The 24,613-nt window shown below is 38.6% G+C and overlaps 1 protein-coding gene across 4 annotated transcripts in view; it reads right to left on the reverse strand.

Annotated features, from left to right (window-relative positions):
* LOC136874084 (platelet binding protein GspB) overlaps positions 1-24,613 on the reverse strand; it is a 636,502-nt gene that overhangs the window by 129,875 nt on the left and 482,014 nt on the right. For all 4 annotated transcript variants that reach the window (XM_067147621.2, XM_068227653.1, XM_067147622.2 and 1 more), the window contains exon 10: positions 7,626-7,830. In XM_067147621.2, coding sequence (XP_067003722.2) covers positions 7,626-7,830 — 205 coding nt within the window. The remainder of the gene's footprint in view (positions 1-7,625; positions 7,831-24,613) is intronic.

The following is a 24,613-nucleotide window of genomic DNA, read 5'->3' on the forward strand; positions in this document are numbered from 1 at the left end:
GCGGCTGGCAACATGCGGTTTGTTGTCAGTCGGGCACAAAAGATGCGGTATGCTACATGTGTTGCCGGGCGTAGCATGCGTCACTTGTGGAAACTTGTCGCCAACTACAAACGTTATTCCATCAAGGCAACCAAGACAACAGTTCCTCACTCGACTTTGACCGGCTGGTGACAGCTATACTTCCTTGTTTTGAATTTCTCAACCTATCATCTCACGAATCATCCCGGAAATGTGCATGGCGCGGAGTGATCCAAGCTGAAAAGGCATGGAGCCCTTGGCAAACAAACCACGTCGAAATTCTCAAAAGGCGAAAGCCATTAGTGATGATTTTTGGAGTACTTTGTCAGATGAAGGTCGTGTACCATTACAGAATCTGTATGCCTAGAGGTACGGGAAGATTTAGAAACTTCTTGTTCACTGGAATTTAATGATACTTTCAAAAATTAAAATGTATTAGTTTTAAGCAGAATATTCTAACCCTATTTTGTTTATTTTACCCCCTTATAGTTCACATTTCTAATACAGTTATACTAGGATAATGAAAGATAACTCGTGGCAACTATGACAATAAGTAGACAAAAATAACATGGCACTACAGCCCTTGAAGGCCCTTGGCCTACCAAGCGACCGCTGCTCAGCCCAAAGGCCTGCAGATTACGAGGTGTCATGTGGTCAGCACGACAAATCCTCTTGGTCGTTATTCTTGGATTTCTAGACCGGGGCCGCTATCTCACCGTCAGATAGCTCCTCAATTATAATCACATAGGCTGAGTGGACCTCGAACCAGCCCTCAGGCCCAAGTACAAATCCCTGACCTGGCCAGGAATCGAGCCCAGGGCCTCCGGGTAAGAGGCAGGCACGGTACCCCTACACCACGGGGCCGGCAGTAAGTAGACACAGTGAGGAAGAAAAAGACTATGATGAAACAGTGTTGGAAGACTGCGTAATTAGAGTAGCGGCGAAGAATATCCGAATAAAAAGTAGATTAATGGTTGTGTGTTAACAGTGTAGAAAAGAGAACCATTCGTTGTTATGCTATTAAACGACGTGTTTAAGAGAAATCCATAGGCATGGAAATGCCATAATATACTGATATGTAGAATTTATTATTACTATTATTATTCATTGTTTGTTATTATTATTATTATTATTATTATTATTATTATTATTATTATTATTGTACAATAATGTTATTGGCTTCAAGTCCCACTAACTACTTTTACGGTTTTCTGAGTCACTGAGGTGCCGGAATTTAGTGCAGCAGGCGTTATTTTACGTACTAGTAAATCTACTGACACGAGGCTGACGTAAGTCTACTAGAACACCTTCAAATACCACCGGATTGAGTTAGAATCGAACCTGCCAAGTTTATTACTGTTGTTGTTGTTAGTACTATGATGTCAAATTCGATTTTAATAGTTATCTCTAATTTATTTATTTCTAGTGCAAACTATTGCCAGTACTAATAAGGATAAAACCAGGAACTGAATAATAATAATAATAATAATAATAATAATAATAATAATAATAATAATAATAATAATAATAATAATAATAATGGCTTTAGATCCCACTATCAACTTTTACGGTTTTCGAAGACTCCGAAGTGCTGCAATTTAGGCCTGCAGGAATTCCTGTAAGTGCCACCGACACGAGGCTGATGTATTTGAGCACCTTCAAATACCACCGGACTGAGCCAGGATCGAACCTGCCAAGTTGGGGCCAGAAGACCAGCGCCTCAACCGTCTGAGCCACTCAGCCCGGTGGGCATTGAATAAATCACAATTTTATTTACAAAAATTTATTAGAGAAAAACAGTCGCATAAAATCAATTCACCTCACGTTCCTCATCGTAACCTTACGTTTGGAGCATCGATGTCAAGAAGAAAGATAAGTAGATTATACACGAACCACAGATTTCTTCTCAATGGAGAAGCAACACCAGTTTTCATTTCCTGAATTTTTTTATGCTCTCGGTGGAAAGCTGAACGCATTTTTTAAATTTTCTTCAGTTCGTGGACACTGCAGTCATATTTTTCTGGGGGCCGTTTTAACATATGCTTTCTTTTCTACTGTTTTTATAATCACTCAATGTTACATTCTGCAATTTCGGAGCATTGTGATAATCCCCAATTAAATTCACGGTGTTTTCAATAGCCCACTTCATCTTGTTGCACGGAAATTGTAGCACCGATCCATATACTGTCGGATCCCGGGCGACACTGTTCAACAAGCATATTTTTGAGGCATGCGGCACCAGAGAATGTTCGACAGACGGCAACATGTCTCATGCCACACAGCCACACGCTACATGTCGTGCCGTGTTTCTTCAATTGAAAGTCGACTGCAGCATGCTTCACTGTCGCATGCTCCATGTCGCCCAAATGTTGCCTGAGTGGAATCCCGCCATAACAAAGAGGGAGAAAGAAGGTCCACCTATTCAATACCAGTTAAATAAAGTCTAATTATCTTCATTAAATGTTGGGACTGGTTTCGACCCTGTTATTTAGGTCATCTTCAGCCTTAACCACAAGATTGGGGGGGGGGGGGAAAGAAAAAAAGTTACATGCAATACAGTCATCAATAATACACTGAAATTGGCATGTCTTAGTCTTGTTTATATAATACACTTATGAGCATATGGGAGTCATATTTGACTTGTAGTTGTTTACATGTACATGTGGATTTAAATGGGTAACTTATCCTCATTAGGAATAAAGTCTTGAAAGTGATAAATATCATTATTGATCCATATTGAAGATACTATATGTAGGATGCTAAATAGTTTATTATGACACCTATTCAATACCTATTCAATTCAAGTGTAAGAAAGGGCCAAGAGCCCTAACTTCGCCACAGAAAATAAAGGCTTTATCTATCTATCTATCTATCTATCTCCATGTATTGAATAGGTGACATAATAAACTATTTAGCATGCTACATAAAGTCTTGAAGTCGAACAGTATATTAGAATGAAAACACAATCACATTTAAAAAAGAAAATTAAAACACATTAAAAAGCATCTTCCAGTATTATGTAGATATTACATACATACATACATACATACATACATACATACATACATACATACATACATACGATAGATTATCATTATAGACTGTTATGACTTTCAGCGTTCAGTCTGCAAGCCTCTGTGAAATTACTAAACGTCGCCACAATCCTTGATTTGCAACTAGTGTTGTGGCCTCATTTAGTTCTATACCTCTTATCTGTAAATCGTTAGATATCGAGTCTAACCACCGTCATCTTGGTCTACCTCTACTTCTCCTACCCTCCATAGCAGAGTCCATTATTCTCCTAGGTAATCTATCCTCCTCCATTCACCTCACATGACCCACCACCGAAGCCACTTTATGCGTACAGCTTCATCCATCGAGTTCATTCCTAAATTAGCCTTTATCTCCTCATTCCGAGTACCCTCCTGCCATTGTTCCCACCCGTTTGTACCAGCAATCATTCTTGCTACTTTCAAGTCTGTTACTTCTAACTTATGAATACGATATCCTGAGTCCACCCAGCTTTTGCTCCCGTAAAGCAAAGTTGGTCCGAAAACAGACCGATGTAAAGATAGTTTTGTCTCAGAGCTGACTTCCTTCTTACAGAATACTGCTGACCGCAACTGCGAGCTCACTGCATTAGCTTTACTACACCTTGATTCAATCTCACTTACTATATTACCATCTTGGGAGAACACGCAACCCAAATACTTGAAATTATCGACCTGTTCTAGCCTTTTATCACCAATCTGACATTCGATTCTGTTGAATTTCTTACCTACTGACATCAATTAGTCTTCGAGAGGCTTATTTTCATACCATACTCATTGCACCTATTTTCAAGTTCCAAGATATTAGACTGCAGGCTTTCGGCACTGTCTGCCATTAAGACCAAATCGTTAGCATAGGTCAAACTGCCCACTACATTACCACCTAACTGAATCCCTCCCTGCCATTTTATACCTTTCAGCACATGATCCATGTAAACTACGAACAGCAAAGGTGAAAGATTACAGCCTTGTCTAACCCCTGTAAGTACCCTGAACCAAGAACTCATTCTACCATCAATTCTCACTGAAGCCCAATTGTCAACATAAATGCCTTTGATTGATTTTAATAATCTACATTTAATTCCATAGTCCCCCGGTATGGCGAACATCTTTTCCCTCGGTATCCTGTCATATGCTTTCTCTAGATCTACGAAACATAAACACAACTTCCTATTCCTCTCGTAGCATTTTTCAATTACCTGGCGCATACTGAAAATCTGATCCTGACAACCTCTCTGTGGTCTGAAACCACACTGGTTTTCATCCAACCTCCTCTCAACCACTGATCGCACCCTCCCTTCCAAGATGCCAGTGAATACTTTGCCTGGTATACTAATCAATGAGATACCTCAATAGTTGTTGCAATCCTTCCTGTTCCCTTGCTTATAGATAGGTGCAATTACTGCTTATGTCCAATCTGAAGGTACCTTACCAACACTTCACGCTAATTTTACTACTCTATGAAGCCATTTCATCCCTGCCTTCCCCTTATACTTCACCATTTCAGGTCTAATTTCATCTATTCCTGCTGCCTTATGACAATGGAGTTTATTTACTATCCTTTCCACTTCCTCAAGCATACTTTCACCAACATCATTTTCCTCCTCCCCATGAGCTTGGCTGTTTGGAACACCACCATTGAGAAGATGTTCAAAATATTCCCTCCACCTCTCCAGTGATTCCCTAGGATCTGCTATGAGTTCACCTGAATTACTCAAAACACTGTTCATTTCCTTTTTCCCTCCCTTCCTAAGATTCTTTATTACTGTCCAGAAAGGTTTCCCTGCTGCTTGACCTAGTCTTTTCAGGTTATTACCAAAATCTTCCCATGACTTCTTTTTGGATTCAACAACTATTTGTTTCGCTCTGTTTCTTTCATCTGATAAGCCTTCTTTTTACGTTTACAGGCTGCTCTCACTTCATCATTCCACCAAGAGGTTCGCCTTTTCCCATCTTTACACACAGTTGTTCCTAGGCATTCCCTTGCTGTTTCTACTACAGCATCCCTGTATGCCACCCATTCAGTTTCTATATCCTGAACCTGCTTACTGTCTACTGTTCAAAACTTCTCACTAATCATATCCATGTACTTCTGTCTGATTTCCTTGCCCTGGAGATTTTCTACCCTTATTCGTTTGCAGACATATTTCACTTTCTCTACCCTAGGCCTAGAGATACTTAGTTCACTACATATCAGATAGTGGTATGTATCATCGAAAAATCCGCGAAAAACTCGTACATTCCTAACGGATTTCCTGAATTCGAAGTCTGTTAAGATATAGTCTATTATGGATCTGGTACCCTTAGCCTCCCATGTGTAGCGGTGAATAGCCTTATGCATGAAGAATGTATTCGTAACAGCTAAACCCATACTAGCACAGAAGTCCAGCAAACGCTTCCCATTCCCATTAGCTTCTATATCTTCCCCACATTTACCAATCACCCTTTCATATCCTTCAGTTCTATTCCCAACTCTCGCACTGAAATCGCCCATTAGCACTATTCTGTCCTTACTGTTGACCCTGACCATGATGTCACTCAATGCTTCATAAAACTTGTCAACTTCATCCTCATCTGCACCCTCACATGGTGAATACACGGAGACAATTCTAGTCCTAATTCCTCAAACTGACAAATCTACCCACATCATTCACTCATTTACTTGCCTAACAGAAACTATGTTGCGTGCAATGGTATTCCTGATAAAGAGCCCTATCCCAGACTCTGCCCTTCCCTTTCTAACACCCGTCAAGTACACTTTATAATCTCCTATGTCTTCCTCGTTATCTCCCCTTACCCGAATATCACTTACTCCTAGCACATCCCAATGCATCCTCTTTGCTGACTCAGCCAGTTCTACCTTCTTTCTTCCATAAGCCCCATTAATATTGATAGCTCCCATCGAATTTCATTTTGTTCGCCAAGTTGTTTCCAAGGAGTCCCTCACCTGTCAAATGGGAGTGGGACTTCCTTACTCCCATAGGTCCGAGGCTTGCTTAAAATGTTCTGAGCTCGGTAAATTCACGAAGCAGGAAGCTATCCTACTTGCACATAGTCCAAGTGAGGATCTCTCCTCTAACAGGTTATGGATCACTGGTGAATTGTATAGTCCTAGCCGCCTGAGCACAAGGAGGGCAGCGACTCGGAATATGTCCGAGATGCCCACTCCCATTCCATAGCAACTGGTATCCCGACTCTCAGGACTACTTACTAGGCCACTCAGCCATTGCCCATGGTTCACGAACTAGGACGTGACTACAGTTACCCACAAACATGAACCATGTAGATATTACAATGTCTTTTAGTATGTTTTTAAGCCTTGCATTGGTGTTGATATTAGGTGTTTGACATATAAGTGGTGGATGTGTTGATTCACAAATTATGTTTGGTAGCTCAGGCGTATTACTAGCAATTTACTGTGATGTTCAAAGGGGACATTCACAATCTGAATAATGAGTAAGTGACCTTCCGATCAAGGTGGAGCGATCGTCCATTCTATATACAGTGAATGTCTGGAAAAAGAAAAGTGAAAGATTGAGAGAACTGGGAAAATTAGAATGGAAACAACAAAAAATAAGATTATTGTACAGTGTAAGACTCATCCCCTGGTGCTTCTATGCTAGTGTGTGAACATGCAAAGACCAACATGAAAACTCATCGTTCAAAGAGATCAGTGACATGGCTTAACTGGAAGTGAGTTAGGAGGGGCAGGAAAGGGACAGAGGAATGAGGGTATGTAAGTTGAAGGGTTGATATATTTCTTTTTGTTTTTATATATAGGAATTATTATATTAAAAATAATATTGTATTTCTAATTAATCTCATTAATAATATTGAAATTAGGATTAAAGTATTTATCAATATGAATGTAAAGGTTTTCCAAGATGTTGAGCATTGGACCTTTCTTCTCAATTTTTAAAATGCTTAAATCTTGGTCAATAGATGTAAAGCTATGCTTAGATTCTGATATATGTTGTGCTACTGCAGAAAACCGATTGTACTTAATGGCATTAACATGCTCCATGTACCTTATTCGGAAACTACAGCCTGTTTTACCTACAGTTTTGGCATTGTAATTTATAGACACCTGAGTGAGAAAATTTGTCACTTTGATGGTGCGTGTCCTGTAAAAAAAAAATATTTATTTTAAAGGCTATTTGTTGGTTATACTTTTTAAAACTTGAGTAATTTGATATAAATTTGGATTATTGGACATAAATGAGGAATAAGTTTAATTGTCTATTGTTTCTCTGGCTAAGGTGGAAAGCTAGCATCTTTTGGTTGTATTGATTTCTTTATTGATGAACTGAGGACTGTACCCATTAAACTTGGCTACTGATGATCAATATGCACACTGATTACAAGACATTCATAATCAAAAACTAATTGTTATATACGAGAGAGTCCGAGGTCTTGAGGTTTCTTCTCGTTTTTTACTGATCGTTCACATACAAGTAAATTATGCATATACATTTGGAGAATTAAACTGAGGAGTAGACAATAGTTCATTTTCTCTCACCTGTGTGATGCTTACCTACAGAGGAATTAGTCACTCACCTTGAGGAAGTAATGTCCATCTTTAACTTCAATCCTATCCCCAGCCTCTGGTCCGTGATCCAGTTTTGGTGTCTGTGGGCTATCAACTATAGGCTGTACAGTATCAACAGGCAAAACAACCTCTGGAGCAGCAGGCTGCATGTCCGGTAGTGACTCTGCTAGGCTCTCAACAGACACCTGCTGCTGGAGTACCACAGGTTGTAGACTGTAATAAAAATAGACTCTCCAAGACAAAGGTCTATGCGCACTACAATGTTGCTTTAATTTCAATTGGAATTCAGTGTTAACAGAACCACTGTACAATACAAATAGGAAAATGTATCAATACCACACACTTTGCATAACTAGGAGGAGTCTCAGATGGGAAGATGTATGATGACAGGAAGAGATGGCGAGCGCTTGTACACCACACCCAGGAACTTGGAGTTAGAAAATGGAGAGAGGGAGAATGTATGAACAAATATAATAATACAGAGAGAAGTAGCCAAGTTACCGGCGCTTTAGATGGGCTGGGAATACACTTGCTTTGTTCCCGAGTGGCAGTATAGAATATGTGATCAGGGAGCGCAGCGAGAATGGTTATCAGTAAGCATATAGAATGAATGATCAGTTTACAAGGGGAAGTTCTTGTTGAGCACACATTATAAGAGTTATTAATGTTACATTCCTAGACTTTGTGTTAGCTATCAGTATGGTGATGTATAGTATTGACAACGATACTTCTCAGTGGGGCATTTCTCCTAAGGAAAAAAATCGTACGACAGAACCGTTCGCAAATTTCTATGTTGTTTCCAAGGCACTGCAATGCCATTGGCACATTACATAATCAAGATGGTCAGGAAATTCAGAGATCAGTCAATGTATGCACTAGAACAGCGAATAATTAGTTGTGGACTAACACCCCTGTCCCTCCACCCCTCAATTTAAGTATGTGAGACTTTTAATTTGGTGAACTTTATAACAGAAAGTATACAAGAATAATCCACATACTCCTGAAGCCCTGGAGAATGAAATAAGATGAATGATACATGACATTTCAGAGACTGAAATACAAGAGCTTCAGAATTGCTTACAGTGATGCAACATTTATCAAGAATAATGGACATCATTTTCAACTGCTGCTTTGATGAAAGGTTAAGACCTACATGAGCTTTATATTTCATTCATTACTAACTGTCAACTATACCAAACACAAAACAACTCTGAACACTGACTATCAGTAGCGTGCTTTCTACTGAGCGCTGTTGCCAGCTTAACAGACTGGTGACAAGAGATATTCAACACTTCTACGCTCGCAATGCACACACTAAGTTCTCCTTAAACAAAATGCACTCTGAATTGAAATGCATGTATGTGATAAAGCCTTAATCCTACGATTATCCATGCTTACAACGAAGTACACAAATGGTTATAATTACTATGTAAGATAGGTATACAGCAATAACTGCTGAAAGATGTCTTTCAATGCTAGTTGTGAACGCATACTCAACCCATGCAAGACTGTGTTATTATTTGATAAGATTTAATCTAGACCGCATACCATTCTGAACAAGATTTACAGTGGCATCTTTATAAGGTAAAATAATTAGTAAATAAATTCAACGGAGCCAGTTCTCGTTTTATTGGGTCAACCCATATTAACACTATTAGTAATATTAGCAGTACGCTATGTTTACTGAAAGAAAAAGAAAAAAATTACCTTATCGACTGAAAAGTCGAAACCCCCCTACGGTGGAACTGGTAGTTCTTCCTCCTCACTTTCATCCTCAACATTCCTGTCATTCACAATAACTGACCCTAAGATTTATTACAAATTCCTGAATTGTGCAGTCCCTGGTTCTCTGTGAAAATCCTCTTTCTCTTCCTGCAGTTTCTCAGCATGTGCCTCATGCGCGTCCAACTCCTTGGTCATAATTCCATCAAGCTGGGCTGAATGATTCAGATGGTTGAGGGGCTGGCTTTCTGAGCCCAAGCTGACAGGTTCAATCCTGACTCAGTTCGGTGCTATTTGAAGGTGCTCAAATACATCAGACCCATGTCAGTAGATTTACTGGCATGTAAAAATGACCTCCTGCGGCACAGAATTCTGGCACCTTCGTGTCTCCGAAAACCAGGGAATGAGTTAATAGGATGTAAAAGCAATATTATTATTATTATTATTATTATTATTATTATTATTATTATTATTATTAACTCTATCAAGAGCTTTGTATATGAATCGTTGCACGTCCGCAAGTCAAAATATACTGATTAACTCTGCCACTTCACGGTTCACTTTAGCCCACATCATGTCAATCGGATTATAATGACAATGATATGGGGCAAAGTGGATAAGGAATATCCTACACTCATTGGTTCGCTTGTATCTGAAACAGAGGGATTTCAATAACGTGTACATGGAAGACAAAAAGCATTAAGAGTTAATTTTCCCATTCATTAACACATTAATGCCCATCATCTGAGCGGACTATTTAAATGGCTGGCTCAGCTATTCCAGCTGCTAGCGGCACAGCAAACAACAACAAATTATTATCACAATAAGTTCTAAACTAAACAAGGTATGGAAACAAAAATTTTGCACATACCTTAAAGTCCTCTAGTATTTCTGGAAGGTGTGGTATCTAATGTTACACCTTCAGGTACTGTGATTTCTGTCACAGAGTCCAGGAGAATATTCTTCATTGTCATCACTGTCATTACGGTCACTTTCGCTTAGTTCAGGAATAGTTCATCACCTGAATCTTGTGTCCCTAAGCACCTTGGTTACACTTCAGAACATGACTGTACACATGCTTGTGCAATCGCAAACCAACTACGCAGCTAGCTTGGCCAGCACTAGCCTTCATTCAAAAACAGAATAAAAGAATTCATTGGAAGGGAAAAACTCCAAGGCCATGTGGCATTCATAAGGGTATTACCCTCATCTCCGTCACACATATTTCTGACAAAAATAAACCACAGCTGCGTAGGAACAACTATGATTCAAGGTTGCGCTTATCCGGGCTAACTCTGATACGGTCCAGAACATGGACACGCACTATAGGCAATAACACTCATACGGGCGTGAATGTGTTAAGTACCTCAGCTGTTGGAAATTCTCCATTATTGTGCAAGTCAAATATTTTTCGGCATAGAACACATTTAAAAAATCATTCATATTGCTGCACATTTCTGAACTGAGCAATGATTTCCTGGTGATCTAAACACAGGCTCACTCCTTAGAATATCGGACACTGCAAGTTTGAGCCGTCAGCTACTGGATTTAAGAAACATTTGTGTTCTCATGCAGTTCTGTATTTGAAAGCTTCTTTAAAAAGCCACACACGCTGTAAATTATATTCTCGCCAGACTGAGTAGAACTTTACAAATAATACTAGTATCAAGTATTCAACTGTTACTTGGCTTGCTAAAATACATAACGACATTATGAATACAAAACTTCAGCTCACAGCTAGGGTTAAACTTCCATCACACTAACCTGATACCACAATAACGATGATGATTGTTGTTTAGAGGGACCAAACAGCTAGGTCATCAGCCCTTAATGGTACAAGGTGAACGAAATGAAAATAAAAACTTCAAAATGTATCCAGTCGAAAACGAATGACCATGAAAAAATGATTGTGAAACAAAAACCATCAATGGATCCTATTAACAATGCATTAAGTACTGGAATGATACTTGTCGAAAGGGTCCTAAATCCAGGTCACCAGTCCCTCATAATGGCACTAATCACTAGTAAAACACAACCATTGTGTTCCTCCTACAGTCGTACTAATCACAGGTAACGTAGGCTCGTGGTGTTTCTCGCATAGTGGTACTAATCACAGGTAATGTAGACCCATGGTATATAGCACACAATGGCACCACTCACAGGTAATACAAACCTATGGTGTTTCAAACATAAGGGTACCACTGACAAGCAACCCAGACCCAGGGTGTTCCTCTAATAGTGGTACTAATCACGGGCGCCGGTATTCCCGTGGAGTTCTTCACTTAGTGGAACCAATCACAGGCCACGTATAATCATGGTGTTGCTCGCTTAGTGCTACTAATCAAAGCCAATGTAGACCTACGGTGTATCACACATTATGGTAACATCCACAGGCAACACAAACCCATGGTGTTCCTCACATAATTGTATTACTCTCAGGAAACGCAGACCCATGGTTTTCTTCACAGCAGTACTTATCACAAATGCCAATCAAACCCGTGGTTTTTCTCGCAATGTGGTGCCAACCACAAGCAATGTAGACCCATGGTGCTCCTTACAAAGTGGTACTACTTATACGTAAAGCAGGTCCATTCTGAACACAGTGGAACCGACCGGTGGAATGCACACGATGACACGTATCACAAACAACGGCCAGACCCACAGTGTTTCTCGCATAATGGTACTGCTCCCAAGTGTAGACCCATGGTTTTCCTAGCAAGGTTGTACTAGTCGCAAGTAACGTCGACCCATGGTATTCCGCATTCACAAGTGATCACATGGTTCTAATATCATTACCGGGCAAGTTGGTCGTGCAGTTAGGGGCGTGCAGCTGTGAGCTTGCATCCAGGAGACAGTGGGGTTCGAACCCCACTGTCAGCAGCCCGGAATATGGTTTTCCATGGTTTCCCATTTTCACACCAGGCAAATGCTGGGACTGTACCTTAATTAAGGCCACTGCCGCTTCCTTCCCATTCCTAGGCCTTTCCCATCCCATCGTCATCATAAGACCTATCTGTGTCGGTGCAACGTAAAGAAAAAAAGCATCATCCCTTGGTCTCCGCTTTTAGTCGCCCCTTACGATAGGCAGGTGATGCCGCGGGTATATTCTTCGCCTGCATTGCCCACCCACAGGGGGTGATAGCACAATACTGTCAGCCCAGCTTGTAGTTCACCGACAACTTCTCCACACACACTACCCCAGCGAACCTAAATAATTCAGTACCTTCTTACCTTTTTCACTCATGTGGGATTTTACATTCCTTCAGTACAAGGGCAGATAGTATCTCCTGAATGCCCGATCGTAGATTTACGAGTTTGGATGGGCAGCTACAGAATTTTTAGCAATCGCACAGCATCACCAAAACAACTGAATCTATAATGATTTTCATGCGTGGAAAGAAATATAGATATCAAACACAGCTCGCCAGTGCGATCATTTATCTAGGAATCGTCACACTCTTGATCTTCCACTGGCTGGCGTGGATTGGTGAACGCATGTGGCTCCTCCCTCGTGTTCAGTGTTGTTCTGTGTTTATCATATCATAATGAAACTGAATGACTTCCTGCACTGTTACAGCTTACTGGCGAGTCTAACAATGGATTGCTGGGTATCTGTTCCCCTAAAGGCCCTGCATAGAAAGGTAATTTTTCACAGCCATGTCTGTATAATGAAACTTTAAGATTACGATATTAGAAGAAGCATGTAACTCCCAGTCTAAACAAGTACTTCCATTTCCTATTGTATCATAAAGGAAACATTCAGCTAAAAAACATTACTAAGCACTGAAATGCAATTATTATTGGTCCTCCTGCCTTTCCACTCACTACAAACATCTGCTATTTTATATTGCTTAACCCATTTTAGGCCAATTGGTCACATATGACCTACAGTGCTTGAATTTGATTTTTCTTGCATAATGCCATTTTTCCACATTAATGATCACTCAGTAATACAAAAGGGACATTCTGGCATGGACATAATTATTTTCAAAAAATGGTCACTAACATGTAGGCTTAGGGAAGTGATGCATAAAAACTATTTGAGGTTATTGGAAGACAGAGTTTTGAAATTAATTCCAGTTAGGATAAAATGCTAACATACCATTTTTATTTTTGAGTGGAGAAGAATTATCAATAAAGTATGTCTCAGTGCTTTGAAAGGGACATTTAATGCGTAGTAATGTCTGTAATAATCAAACTGAATGCTGGGGTCCCATGCTGTAAATACTACACTCTTCTCAATTATTATTGAAATTCCTTTATATCTGCAATAATTTACCCCCAAATGAATGGATAGAAACAAGAAAACATGTATTTTGTAACTGAAGGGTACACGGGGAAAAAAAGAGGAATGTTAATGTAAAGCAAAAAATGAATTAACACTACCCATATATACTTTATGGTTAGGAGAATAGTTAAGACAATGTACAACCAAGTAAAGGGAATTATCACAGAAATATAACAAGTTTAAGAATACATGTACAATTGATGAAAGGGGAATATCACCACAGAACAAGAAACAAAGGGGGAATGTCAGTTTGGTATGTGGCAATAGCGATGGATTTCCAAAAGAATTTATGCATACCTAATTTATCCACAAACGACTTGATTACCATAGACAGCTGGCAATGTTCTCCTTCAATATACATGTTTTGTGTAGTGGACACTCAGTATTCTATACATACCCAGAGACAGTTGCACATAAAGCAGCAGATGAAGTGTGTTCTGTGTTACATCATTTTATATTTTGTGAACTTGGGGACGAGATAAAACACTTGACAATCTTCTGTGATTCTGCATGTGGACAAAACAAGAACTGGACTGTTTACAGATTTCTCCACTTTATAGTACATCATGCCAAACGCCTTTAGTCTGTGAAAATAGTATTTCCAATTCGTGGGCACTCATACTTGGAGTGCGATAGAAACATGGCACTAATTTATCAGAAATTTGCAGCTGAAACGCTAGAAGACTGGGTGGATCATTTTAGAAGTGCCAGAAATAAGCCCTTCCCTTTCCATGTAATCGAAGTTGATCAACCAATGATTCGTCTGTGGACCAAGTTTTTTATTCCCTTGCACAAATAAGTTTGTCCTTTTAAAACAAGACCTAAAAGGGAACTTCTCATCTCCATTGAGCATCCACGATTCATGGAATACAGAGAAAGTTACAATGGCCATTGGGAACGACCTGTTGTAAATGCTACAAAATCAACTCCACACTTCCCAGAAACACCAGTTAGTGAGTTTGTTCTTCCAGAGGCATCTTATGAACGTAAGTGCAAGAGTTAGTGTACATGAAGTTGTTCTATATTCGCAAACATTCTGGCAAGATTGAGATTTTAAATATGTAATTTATTTCTATTTCACGTTTACATCCAATCTCTACAGCAAAATTTTCTGATCTGCACATCCTTAGATCATTTTGTGGACCAGAGGGAAGATCATTCATTGATACACTTCCTCACTATTAATTGACAAGTTATTTGTTAGGTTTTGTTAAAAGTGACATTCCCCTTTATTTATGTGACAAATGTGTATTTACTTTATTTTCCTTTTTTTTTCCAATTATAAAACTTAATTCTATATTTTCATTACTATCTATTTACAATACCAATACATTAGCCTAATGTTATGTAATTTAATACTTTATGTACATGTATTATTGTAGACAGTATTAAAGGTTGAAACTTTCTAATTTAATTATCTCAGTTTGTAGAAGATATGGCATACCCCTTTTTCCCGTGTACCCTTCAATTATTTCTAACCTTGGCCTAAAATAGTTAAACAAGGCATTTTATAATAGTTGTGATTTTTCGTAATTTTATTGTAGCTCTGTCTTAACTCAAACTTTATATCTTCCTCGCTCTTAACTCTACCTTTTTTATCAACTGAATTTCAATAATACAGCTGTAAGTCCCAAGTCATACCTGTCTCATCGATTAATGGGCACAGCATCCTTTATATGGTATAATGGCTTTGGGTATTGAACCCAAATGGTTCATATCATTGGCCTATAATATAAAAAATGGTATAAGGTAACGGGAATAATGAAGTGGAGTTACACGAGAAGCCGAATATATGTTGTAATCCCGCTTGCTCAAGTCAGTAGTCAGATAATACACGTGTCATGGTTATTTGATTGCACAAGAGAGAAGCAATGGAATCTTCCACGCTAGAGAGAGAAAAAGCGCGACAGAGCTACTCAGAATTTAAGTGGGTAGGATTTCTGAACAGCGAATCAAAGCACAGTGCACTCGAGGCTGAGTAAGAAAAAAATACGGACGCCAACACGAGAGCCCTACTATATGGGTAAAAATCCGCAGGGAGATAGTGTAGAAGAAGATTCAGACTTCTACGTAGTCGGAAAATTAAGACGATATATCCTAGTAAAATATTGTAATTTATAAATGTGGCTATTAAAGGCAGGATGTTATGCAACTGATTAGGGGATTCCTGAAGCTCTACGCAACGAGGCAAGCGCATGACAGGAACCCACGTGCAGTCCAGGAGGCTCACTCTGCTTTTTGATTTGGAATGGCTCGGACGGAGATGTGTGGTGTTCGCCGTGGAACAGGAATTTGAGCATTTCTCAGCCTAATACATACTATATTGAGAATGCATAACTGAATCAGCTGGATTTATTACTATCAGAGAATTTGGAGTATAAATTGCAAATATTTCGAGATATAAAGTCTCACGTTAATAAACCTGTTTCGTCGGGTGGTAAGAACCGAAATGGCATAAAATCGCAGGACGCTTTGCAGTGCCACGGGGTTGAAATCGCGAAGTTTGCAGAGATGGAGTATTTATTAAATTGTGACAAGATTATAATGTGAAACTGTGTATAATTTATGTATGGTTTTCTTTGTGTATTTTAGTGTAAAAATGCAAGTGATGTCATGTGCAATGTTGTACAAAACAACAGTCAAGAAAAAGGACATTGAGGAAGGCATTTATGTACACGGTAACACTACCGTTATGATGGTGTGAACCATCTGAGGGCCTGAATGCTGTATGGCTGACATGGAACAATGCCGGATCCGATAAATACCTCCCGATTTATAATAGCTCATATATGCATGATACAGCTATAATTAAATTTGTAAATAATTTTCTTACATGAAATGATGAAGTTCAATTTTTATTTTTCATTGTAGCAGGGGTTAGCCAGATATAGGGAGTAAATTTCAATGCTGATGCCTTGGGGGAGTGAATCTGTGTAGAATAAGAAAATGTGTGTTGAGATATGATCTTCTGTGATAATAAGAAACATGTGCTAAGTTATGATCTTTGATAAAAAATGACGTGTGATCTTCTAACATGATACTCATGCGTGTAAATATATGAATTAGAATAGATGGCATTCAGTACGTGTTTATAGGCACTGGGGTATGTTAGTGATAGTTTGTGGCACGCTGCATGGATAATTTTAGTCATCGAGAGAGAGTTCATTGACATCATGAGGATATGAACCAGTGACCAGCCATGCAGAATACAGTGGATATTTAGAGTCAGTTTCATCAGTAAGTAACATGTATTTGACCAATAAATGAAAATGTGCTGTGAGGGAATAGATATTCTGTTATATTTCATTTTTGCGATTTAGTTGAGCTTAGTTTGGAGTAGAACCTGTAACATTCAAATGCCAGTAGCAGGTAACGAACCAGTGATATTATGGAACGAGATATTTGAATATAGCGCCAGCAAATGAAGTAAATTGTTTCTCGATAAGTTATGACGAATCCTGGTGAGAATTTGAAGCAATGGACATGTAAAGTGTGTGATATACTTTGTGTATTGAAAGTGTTGTATGCTAATAAATAATTGATATTGTAGCCCAAAGGGAGCTAAGTTATATGAAAGATGATTTTTGAGAGGAACATATGGAGTTAATTAGAACAGAGAGATATTAGTTTGTGCTGACAAAAATAACTGCCGTGCGTGTGGAATAAATGAATGTGACGTGTTCCCAGATAAGATGTTCTTACTTGCTTTGTGTGTTTGTTAAAGAGATTTAAACTAAGTTGGTTAGGGTCACAAAATGAAAGAATAAATGTCATTTATTAGATGATTTCGAATGAATGATGTAGGAATAGCACATTGAGGTTTAAAGATTTAATAATATTATTTGCGAAATTCCATTGTGAGATAGCGAATTATAGATCACTGTAATGTTGCGATCCAGGTGGTCAGAACTTCGATTCCCGACCAAGTCAATGATCATGATATTCCTGGTAATTATGAATAATGACTGATTTATTTGTTGCATATGTGACTTGTATTTACTGTGTATTTGACAATGCAAATTTTGATTTGTGGTTGCAACCTTTGTGTTTGATTTTGTGAATTGATTTCAAGTGGGGGCTGTGTTTGAGATAAAAAGGTTCCGCCCTATTGTCATAGAGTCAGTGTAGACTAAGTTTTTTTGGTGGAAATTTAAGATAGTGTAGGTCCCTTTGCTACAAGTTTATATTTATTTTATGTATTAGTGAAAAAGCTGATTATGCGTATGCAAAATAATTTTTTAAAATTGATAAATCAGAATGGTAACTTAATTTTACTTGGATCAGGGGTAATTATTGATCCGGGTTGCGTTCTGTGTTAGGTGTATATAGATGAGAGGAGAAAGCCGATATAAAAGAATGATTTAATAAAAGTAATGAGTTAATAATTTTAACATTTAATATTTTTATACAGATTTAACATTTTGAATGGTGTAATAAATTTTTTCTTGATTTAATAAATTTCAATACTGTAATGATTTAATAATCTCTAACATTATGATGGAACTTTTTGTAATAATTTAATCATTTCTGCTAGTTGCTTTACGTCGCACCGACACAGACAGGTCTTATGGCGACGATGGGACGGGGAAGGGCTAGGAATGGAAAGGAAGCGGCCGTGGCCTTAATTAAGGTACAGCCCCAGCATTTGCCTGGTGTGAAAATGGGAAACCACGGAAAACCATCTTCAGGGCTGCCGACAGTGGGATTCGAACCTACTATCTCCCGAATACTGGATACTGGCCGCACTTAAGCGACTGCAGCTATCGAGCTCGGTATTTAATCATTTTGAAAGTATAATGATTTAATGATTCAGTGTCAAGTTCAATAATTTATATTCAGAAAGAACTTTATATTTTGCAATGATTCATGGATAGAAGGAAAAGTGGATATGAAGTAAAGAGTTCATGTACAGAGGAATGTATTTCAATTTTTATTTTTTTTTAAATATGGTAATAATCAAGTATAATAAAAACCGAGATATATTAATAAAAGGAACAAGTTGATTAAATTAATGTCGGCAAATGATGAGATGTAATAAAAATTTAAGTGAGTGAGATGTATTTGGATGAATTTGGAATTCAGTAACAAGATTGTTGTTTTTCATGGTATAATTGATGATGGAAGTAAATTAATTTGATATTTAGGCCAACGAATTTTAATAGATAAAGATATTAGTGAATCACTTGGAGTGATTGAGTGAATTAAACATTTTTACAGATGAATTAGAAAATAATACGGTTCTAGTTGACCAGATGTTATGAATGACGTATCCATGTACAGCAAATGGTCGCCAAATTCTTTATTTGTGTAGGGATTTTTTTTTTTTTTTTACTTTGTCAAAGTTTAACTTTTTATTTTAATAAATTTGTCTTTTTACCAAAGGTTCTCATTCAGGTCTTTTTATTTAATTTATCTTCTCTCTTATCCTTCCTGCTAAATAATTTAAGGTTAGTTATATGATTTGAAGATATCTCTGTGGGTATTACCCGTTTAGTGACCCTGGGATTCATTTTTTGCCGGTGCCACATTTCAAAGCCTGGAAGGGGTAGAGGGTTAAGTATTATTATTCCCACAACTGTGCTCTGGAGTCTGTCATTTTAACAATGAAATATATTCTACCAATGACCTCTATTATATTGCAGAATATGGATTCAACTAGTGCAGCAATTGTGACAGAAATCAACACCTGGCATGCCATCTTCAAAAACACACTCCGGAGCAGACTAACGGAAGCAAATTTGGTCTCTAGAAGATCTGCACAGATCTACTATAACATTGAAGATGTAGTGATGATGATGACGATGACCAGGCTTGTTGTTTAAAGGGGCCCATCATCTAGGTCATCGGCCCCTAATGGTACGAGATGAGACAAAATGTAATGACAATTAACATTCCAAAACACACCCACTGACCAGAATTCAAAACATTATGAAGAATGAATATGAATTTAAAATAATCAGTGGATCCAACTCTCACAATACAGAAAGTTAAAATAATTCCAAAATCCATCCACTGACTGGAATTCAAAATACTACAACGAACAATGATTATGAACTTGAAACAATCAGCGGATCCAACCCGCAATGCCCCACCTTCCCATAAAATAACTTAAAACAATGGTATAAACAGAACAAGGGACTGCTTCAAACGCAAAATCCTAAATCAATGATGATGTTGTCTAAAGGGGTCCAAAGTCAAGACCACCGGACCCTCATAATGGTACTAATAGCTGGTAAAGTAGAACCATGGTGTTTCTCATGTAGCAGTACTAATCACAAGTAACGTAGACTCATGGTGTTCCTCACATAATGGCACCAGTCACAGGCAATGCAGACCTATGGTGTTCCTCACATGGTGGCACTAATAACAGGTGCAGCCCAGACCCGTGCTGTTCCTCACATAGTGGTAATTAATCATAGGCAACGCAGACCCATGGTGTCGCTCATATAGTGGTACTAATCACAGGCAACACCCAGACTTTTGGTGTTCCTCACATTATGGTACTAATCACAGGCAACACATATCCATGGTGTTCCTCACAGTGGTACTAATCACAGGCATCACGCAGACCTGTGGTGTTCCTCACATAGTGCTACTAATCACAGGCAATGTAAATTCGATGTGTTCCACATAGTGGTACTAATCATGTGTACTGTAAATCCATAGTGACCGGGACGTAAAGCAAATAGCAATATTATTAATCCATAGTGATCCACCCACGATACTAATCACAGACCCATGGTGTTCCTCACATAAAGGTACTAATCGCAAGTGAATTCGATCCATGGTGTCCCTCGCGTGAAGGTACTAATCACAGGTAATCTCATGGTTCAAAATCTATCATCCCTTGGTCGCCCGTTTTAACTGCTTCTTACGACAGGCAAGGGATAGCGTGGGAATGGTGATTCATCCATCAGAGACATAAAGCCTTGAGCAAACCCATTGATGTTATTTGAAAGGAGTAGGCTAAGTACCAACATCAAGTTACAATCTCTCCCTACCTTATTATGACACGAGCGTGCGCATTGCCTATAGATATCGATTATAAAGACATACACCAGGCCTCTCTGAAGGCCAGACAATATAACATCTAAACAGACAGCTTGCAATGTCTTGGCAAGATAACCCATATACTGTAGCTGGTAAAGTAGAACCATGGTATTTCTCATGTAGCAGTACTAATCACAAGTAACGTAGACTCATGGTGTTCCTCACATAATGGCACCAGGCACAGGTTTTGAAGCCTGAAATGATCTGGCTACCGAATGATCAGGCAACTGGTATACTGACACAGCTTTTCTGACCACTATTTATCAGTAACTCATTATTACACAACAATGCTCAATCTCGCATTGATCTATCATGGATGGCAATCCCAAGGTAAGGTTGAGATTCAAACCTTAGTCCGGCCTTCAAGAAGACTTGATGTAATGCAGATTAAGAATGCAAAGGATATGCAAAAGGCATACCACACAAAAACAGCCATGATGCAAACCCACCTGTGGGACTTCAAAAACAAGGTAGATGAAGCATGAATAACTCTATGACCCATCACTACAGTGAAGAAAGTTGAATTAAATTACAAGAGATTTGCATTTATCATTCTTGGAACAAGGAAACAAGGATGAGATTGAATCAACAAAGATATGTGGCTTTGGAACAACAATCTCAAAGATCCAGAATGCAACCTTAAATTTTGGAATGAAAAAACAGCATTTTGTTGGAATGTCTACAAAAAGCCTGTAAGAAAGCAAAAAGCTGCTAGGTAAGTACAGTAGAGTCTCGTTTATCCGAACTAATTGGGAAAGGAGTCTGTTCGGATTATGAAATTTTTGGATTAAACGAAAAATATTTTCTAATAATAATGTTATTGTTTTTACGTCTTGCTAACTACTTTTATGGTTTCTGGGGATGCCGAGGTGCCAGGATTTTCTCCCGCACGAGTTCCTTTACGTGCCAATCTCCTTGAAATCATTCAATACCTTCCTGGGCGGGAGGAAGCCACTGAAAATGGCATTAGCGAGTGGATGGAAGCTGACTGTCATCAATTACAAACAGACCAAGAAATTGTAGCTATGGTGGAGAAAGAATATGGAGTTGATGGGGGACAGAGTGACGACAAAGAAGACCGCAGTGAACACCTAGTGTCACATTCAGATACCGCGTCCACCTTAGAACTTGCCATACGCTACGTCGAGCAACGCTCTGCTGCTATGCCCACTGATGTGATGTTTATGAGACACTGGTTTAACTCTGCATCTTCGAGTAGGTTCCAATCACTACGGCAAAAGAAACTAAGTGATCTTGTAAGGATAAACGACCAGTGATTGATGGTTTATGATGTGTAATTATGTTTACATTAAGTTATTCTAGTAAAATATGACTAATAAAATGCAAGTAAATCTTCACTCTATAATGTGTTCTTTCATTTCAATACGGAGAATTTTTTTAAAAAAATTGAATTTATCAGTTTGGAACTTTCGGATCAACGGGGTTCGGATTAACAGGACTCTACTGTAGAAGTTTCCAGGAAACCAGCATGCTAGAAAGGAAAATTGGCCATCTACTGATACGTCAAATACAGACATAGTAAAATGGAAGATATTAAACATTTCTATAGCATGTGCTTAAATGTTGACTGACTTGAAACAGGGAATCAATAAACCCACTTGCAAAAATAAGGCAAGACTCACAGAGTGTGTTAATAAGTCCAGTCGAGTGTGTTAAGTATAGTCCCATCTAATTTTTATCCTATACAACGACGATCTTCAAAGAGATTCTGGCTAAACAAATTTGCAAAATCATCAAAATGACCAAGATTTAAAAAACTGCAGCAGAACCGATGTCATCCACGATACATGGCTTGTAAAATGCCAACAAAAGTATCATCGAGATGCAGCTATAGTCAGCCAGCATCACTGAATAGGAAACCTTTTCCAATGTAGACATAAGAAAACAACTTGGCAATGCACCGAAACATTACCGGCTTCCTACAACAAGTCAGTGCTCATTCCCTATCCACTCCTTTGTTTACATGGCCTGCCTGCTTCCTCCAGTAAGTCAGTGCTTGTTCTACATCAGTCATTACAGACGAGTTTCATAAATAGGTAATTTTTCTCCTCTTTAATTTCTTTTCTGTATGTTTATTCATTCCTAATTCTGGCTATCATTTCCATATTTACTTCTTTGCCTGAGGTCCTAAGTCAACTTAAAAGCATCATATTATGACAGGAAGATCACAACCATTTGTTATTACAGTAAATCGATTATCCGTCCCTCGATTAACCGTTCTGCGGATTATCCATCACAAAAATCTTGATTTTTAAAAAGCAATGAAAAGTCACTCCAAAACTGAAGCATACTCTTGATGTCAATAATAATAATAATGTTGGTTTTATGTCCCACTAACCACTTTGACGGTTTTCGGAGACGTCGAGGTGCCGAAATGTTGTTCCGCAGGAGTTATTTCACTATTTTACGTGCCAGTAAATCTACTGACACGAGGCTGATGTATTTGAGCACCTTCAAATACCATCGGATTGAGCTAGGACGGAACCTTCCAAGTTGGGGTCACAGGCCATCGCCTCAACCGTCTGAGCCACTAAGCAAGGCTACTGTCGTCAAGGTATCTAGATACAGATTTCTGTTTTGGAGCGACTGTACATTGACTCTCCGACTGCTGAGTCCACGTTACTGTACGTACACGCGCATACACTGGCAATCAGCATTGGAGACATGACTTCATACATTTTTTTACTAGGTAATTTTATATTGTATAAAATTATTTAATGTTTAACTGTTACGAAAGAAGAGGGATGCTATTCAAATTCAACAGTTACAAACTTTATTATCCATTCCATTGTTGACGAATAATGTACTGTAATGTGCCCTCTCCCAGCCCACGAATCGTAGATTACGGTATGCTGGTATTTCTACTTCAGAATGATACCTACAACTTATTTGGTAGCATGTAACATCTCTGAGTACCGTACGTAGAACTTTCATATTGCTCTCTGTCAAGGTTAAACATTTTCACCATAGGCTACTGCATCGTAAATATTTCACAATGCACAGGAATCGTAATCCAGCCTAGCGGTCTGCCATAGTCAACCTCCGCTATTAGTAGACAGGTAGGCTACATTCTGTACTGTAGTGCAAAGTAAGGAAATGTGAGAGTGACTGATAAAGTTGAACATTTATTTTCCGTTCTAACAACTGAGAAATGTTGAGATCGAAATCTGTAGTAAAAAGAGAAGAAAAACAATGAAAGCATCATCTTTAAAAGAACTGGATGCTGCGTTATTTACATGGTTTCAGCAAAAGAGAGGCGAAGGTGTACCTGTTACTGGTCCTATGATAATAAGGCAGGAACAAATTTTTCACGAAAAGATGGGGCTTTCAGGGTCCTCGCCTGCGTCCAATGGTTGGCTACTGAGATTTAAGGACAGACATGGGATTTGAGAATTAAACATCAAAGGAGAAAAACTAAGTGGTGACAGCAGTGCAGCAGAAAACTTTAGATACGAGTTTAAGAGCATAATTGAGAGATACAATTTTGTTCCAAGTCAAGTGTACAATGCCGATGAAACTGGACTTTATTGGAAGTGCTTACCCAGTAAAACACTAGCAGCTGCTGAAGAGAAATCAGCTCCTGGTCACAAATCTAGTAAAGAGCGCATTACCATCTTGTGCTGTGCGAACACTAGTGGCGACCATAAATTAAAATTAGCTGTTGTTGGTAAAGCAAAAAATCTGCATTCTTTCAAAGGAACAGTGATGAAATATTTCCCAGTAGATCATTCTCATAACAACAAATCTGCATGGATGACATGCGATATTTTCAGGACTTGGTTCCATAAAAAGTTCGTTCGGTGGGTTTGATATTTCTTGGCGTCCAAAGGCTTGCCATTAGAGCCCATCCTTTTTCTTGATAATGCACCCTCTCACCCTGTTGACACAGAGTTGAAATCAGAGGATGGAAACATT

The sequence above is a fragment of the Anabrus simplex genome, chromosome 5, assembly GCF_040414725.1.
Source record: "Anabrus simplex isolate iqAnaSimp1 chromosome 5, ASM4041472v1, whole genome shotgun sequence".
Lineage (NCBI taxonomy): Eukaryota > Metazoa > Arthropoda > Insecta > Orthoptera > Tettigoniidae > Anabrus > Anabrus simplex.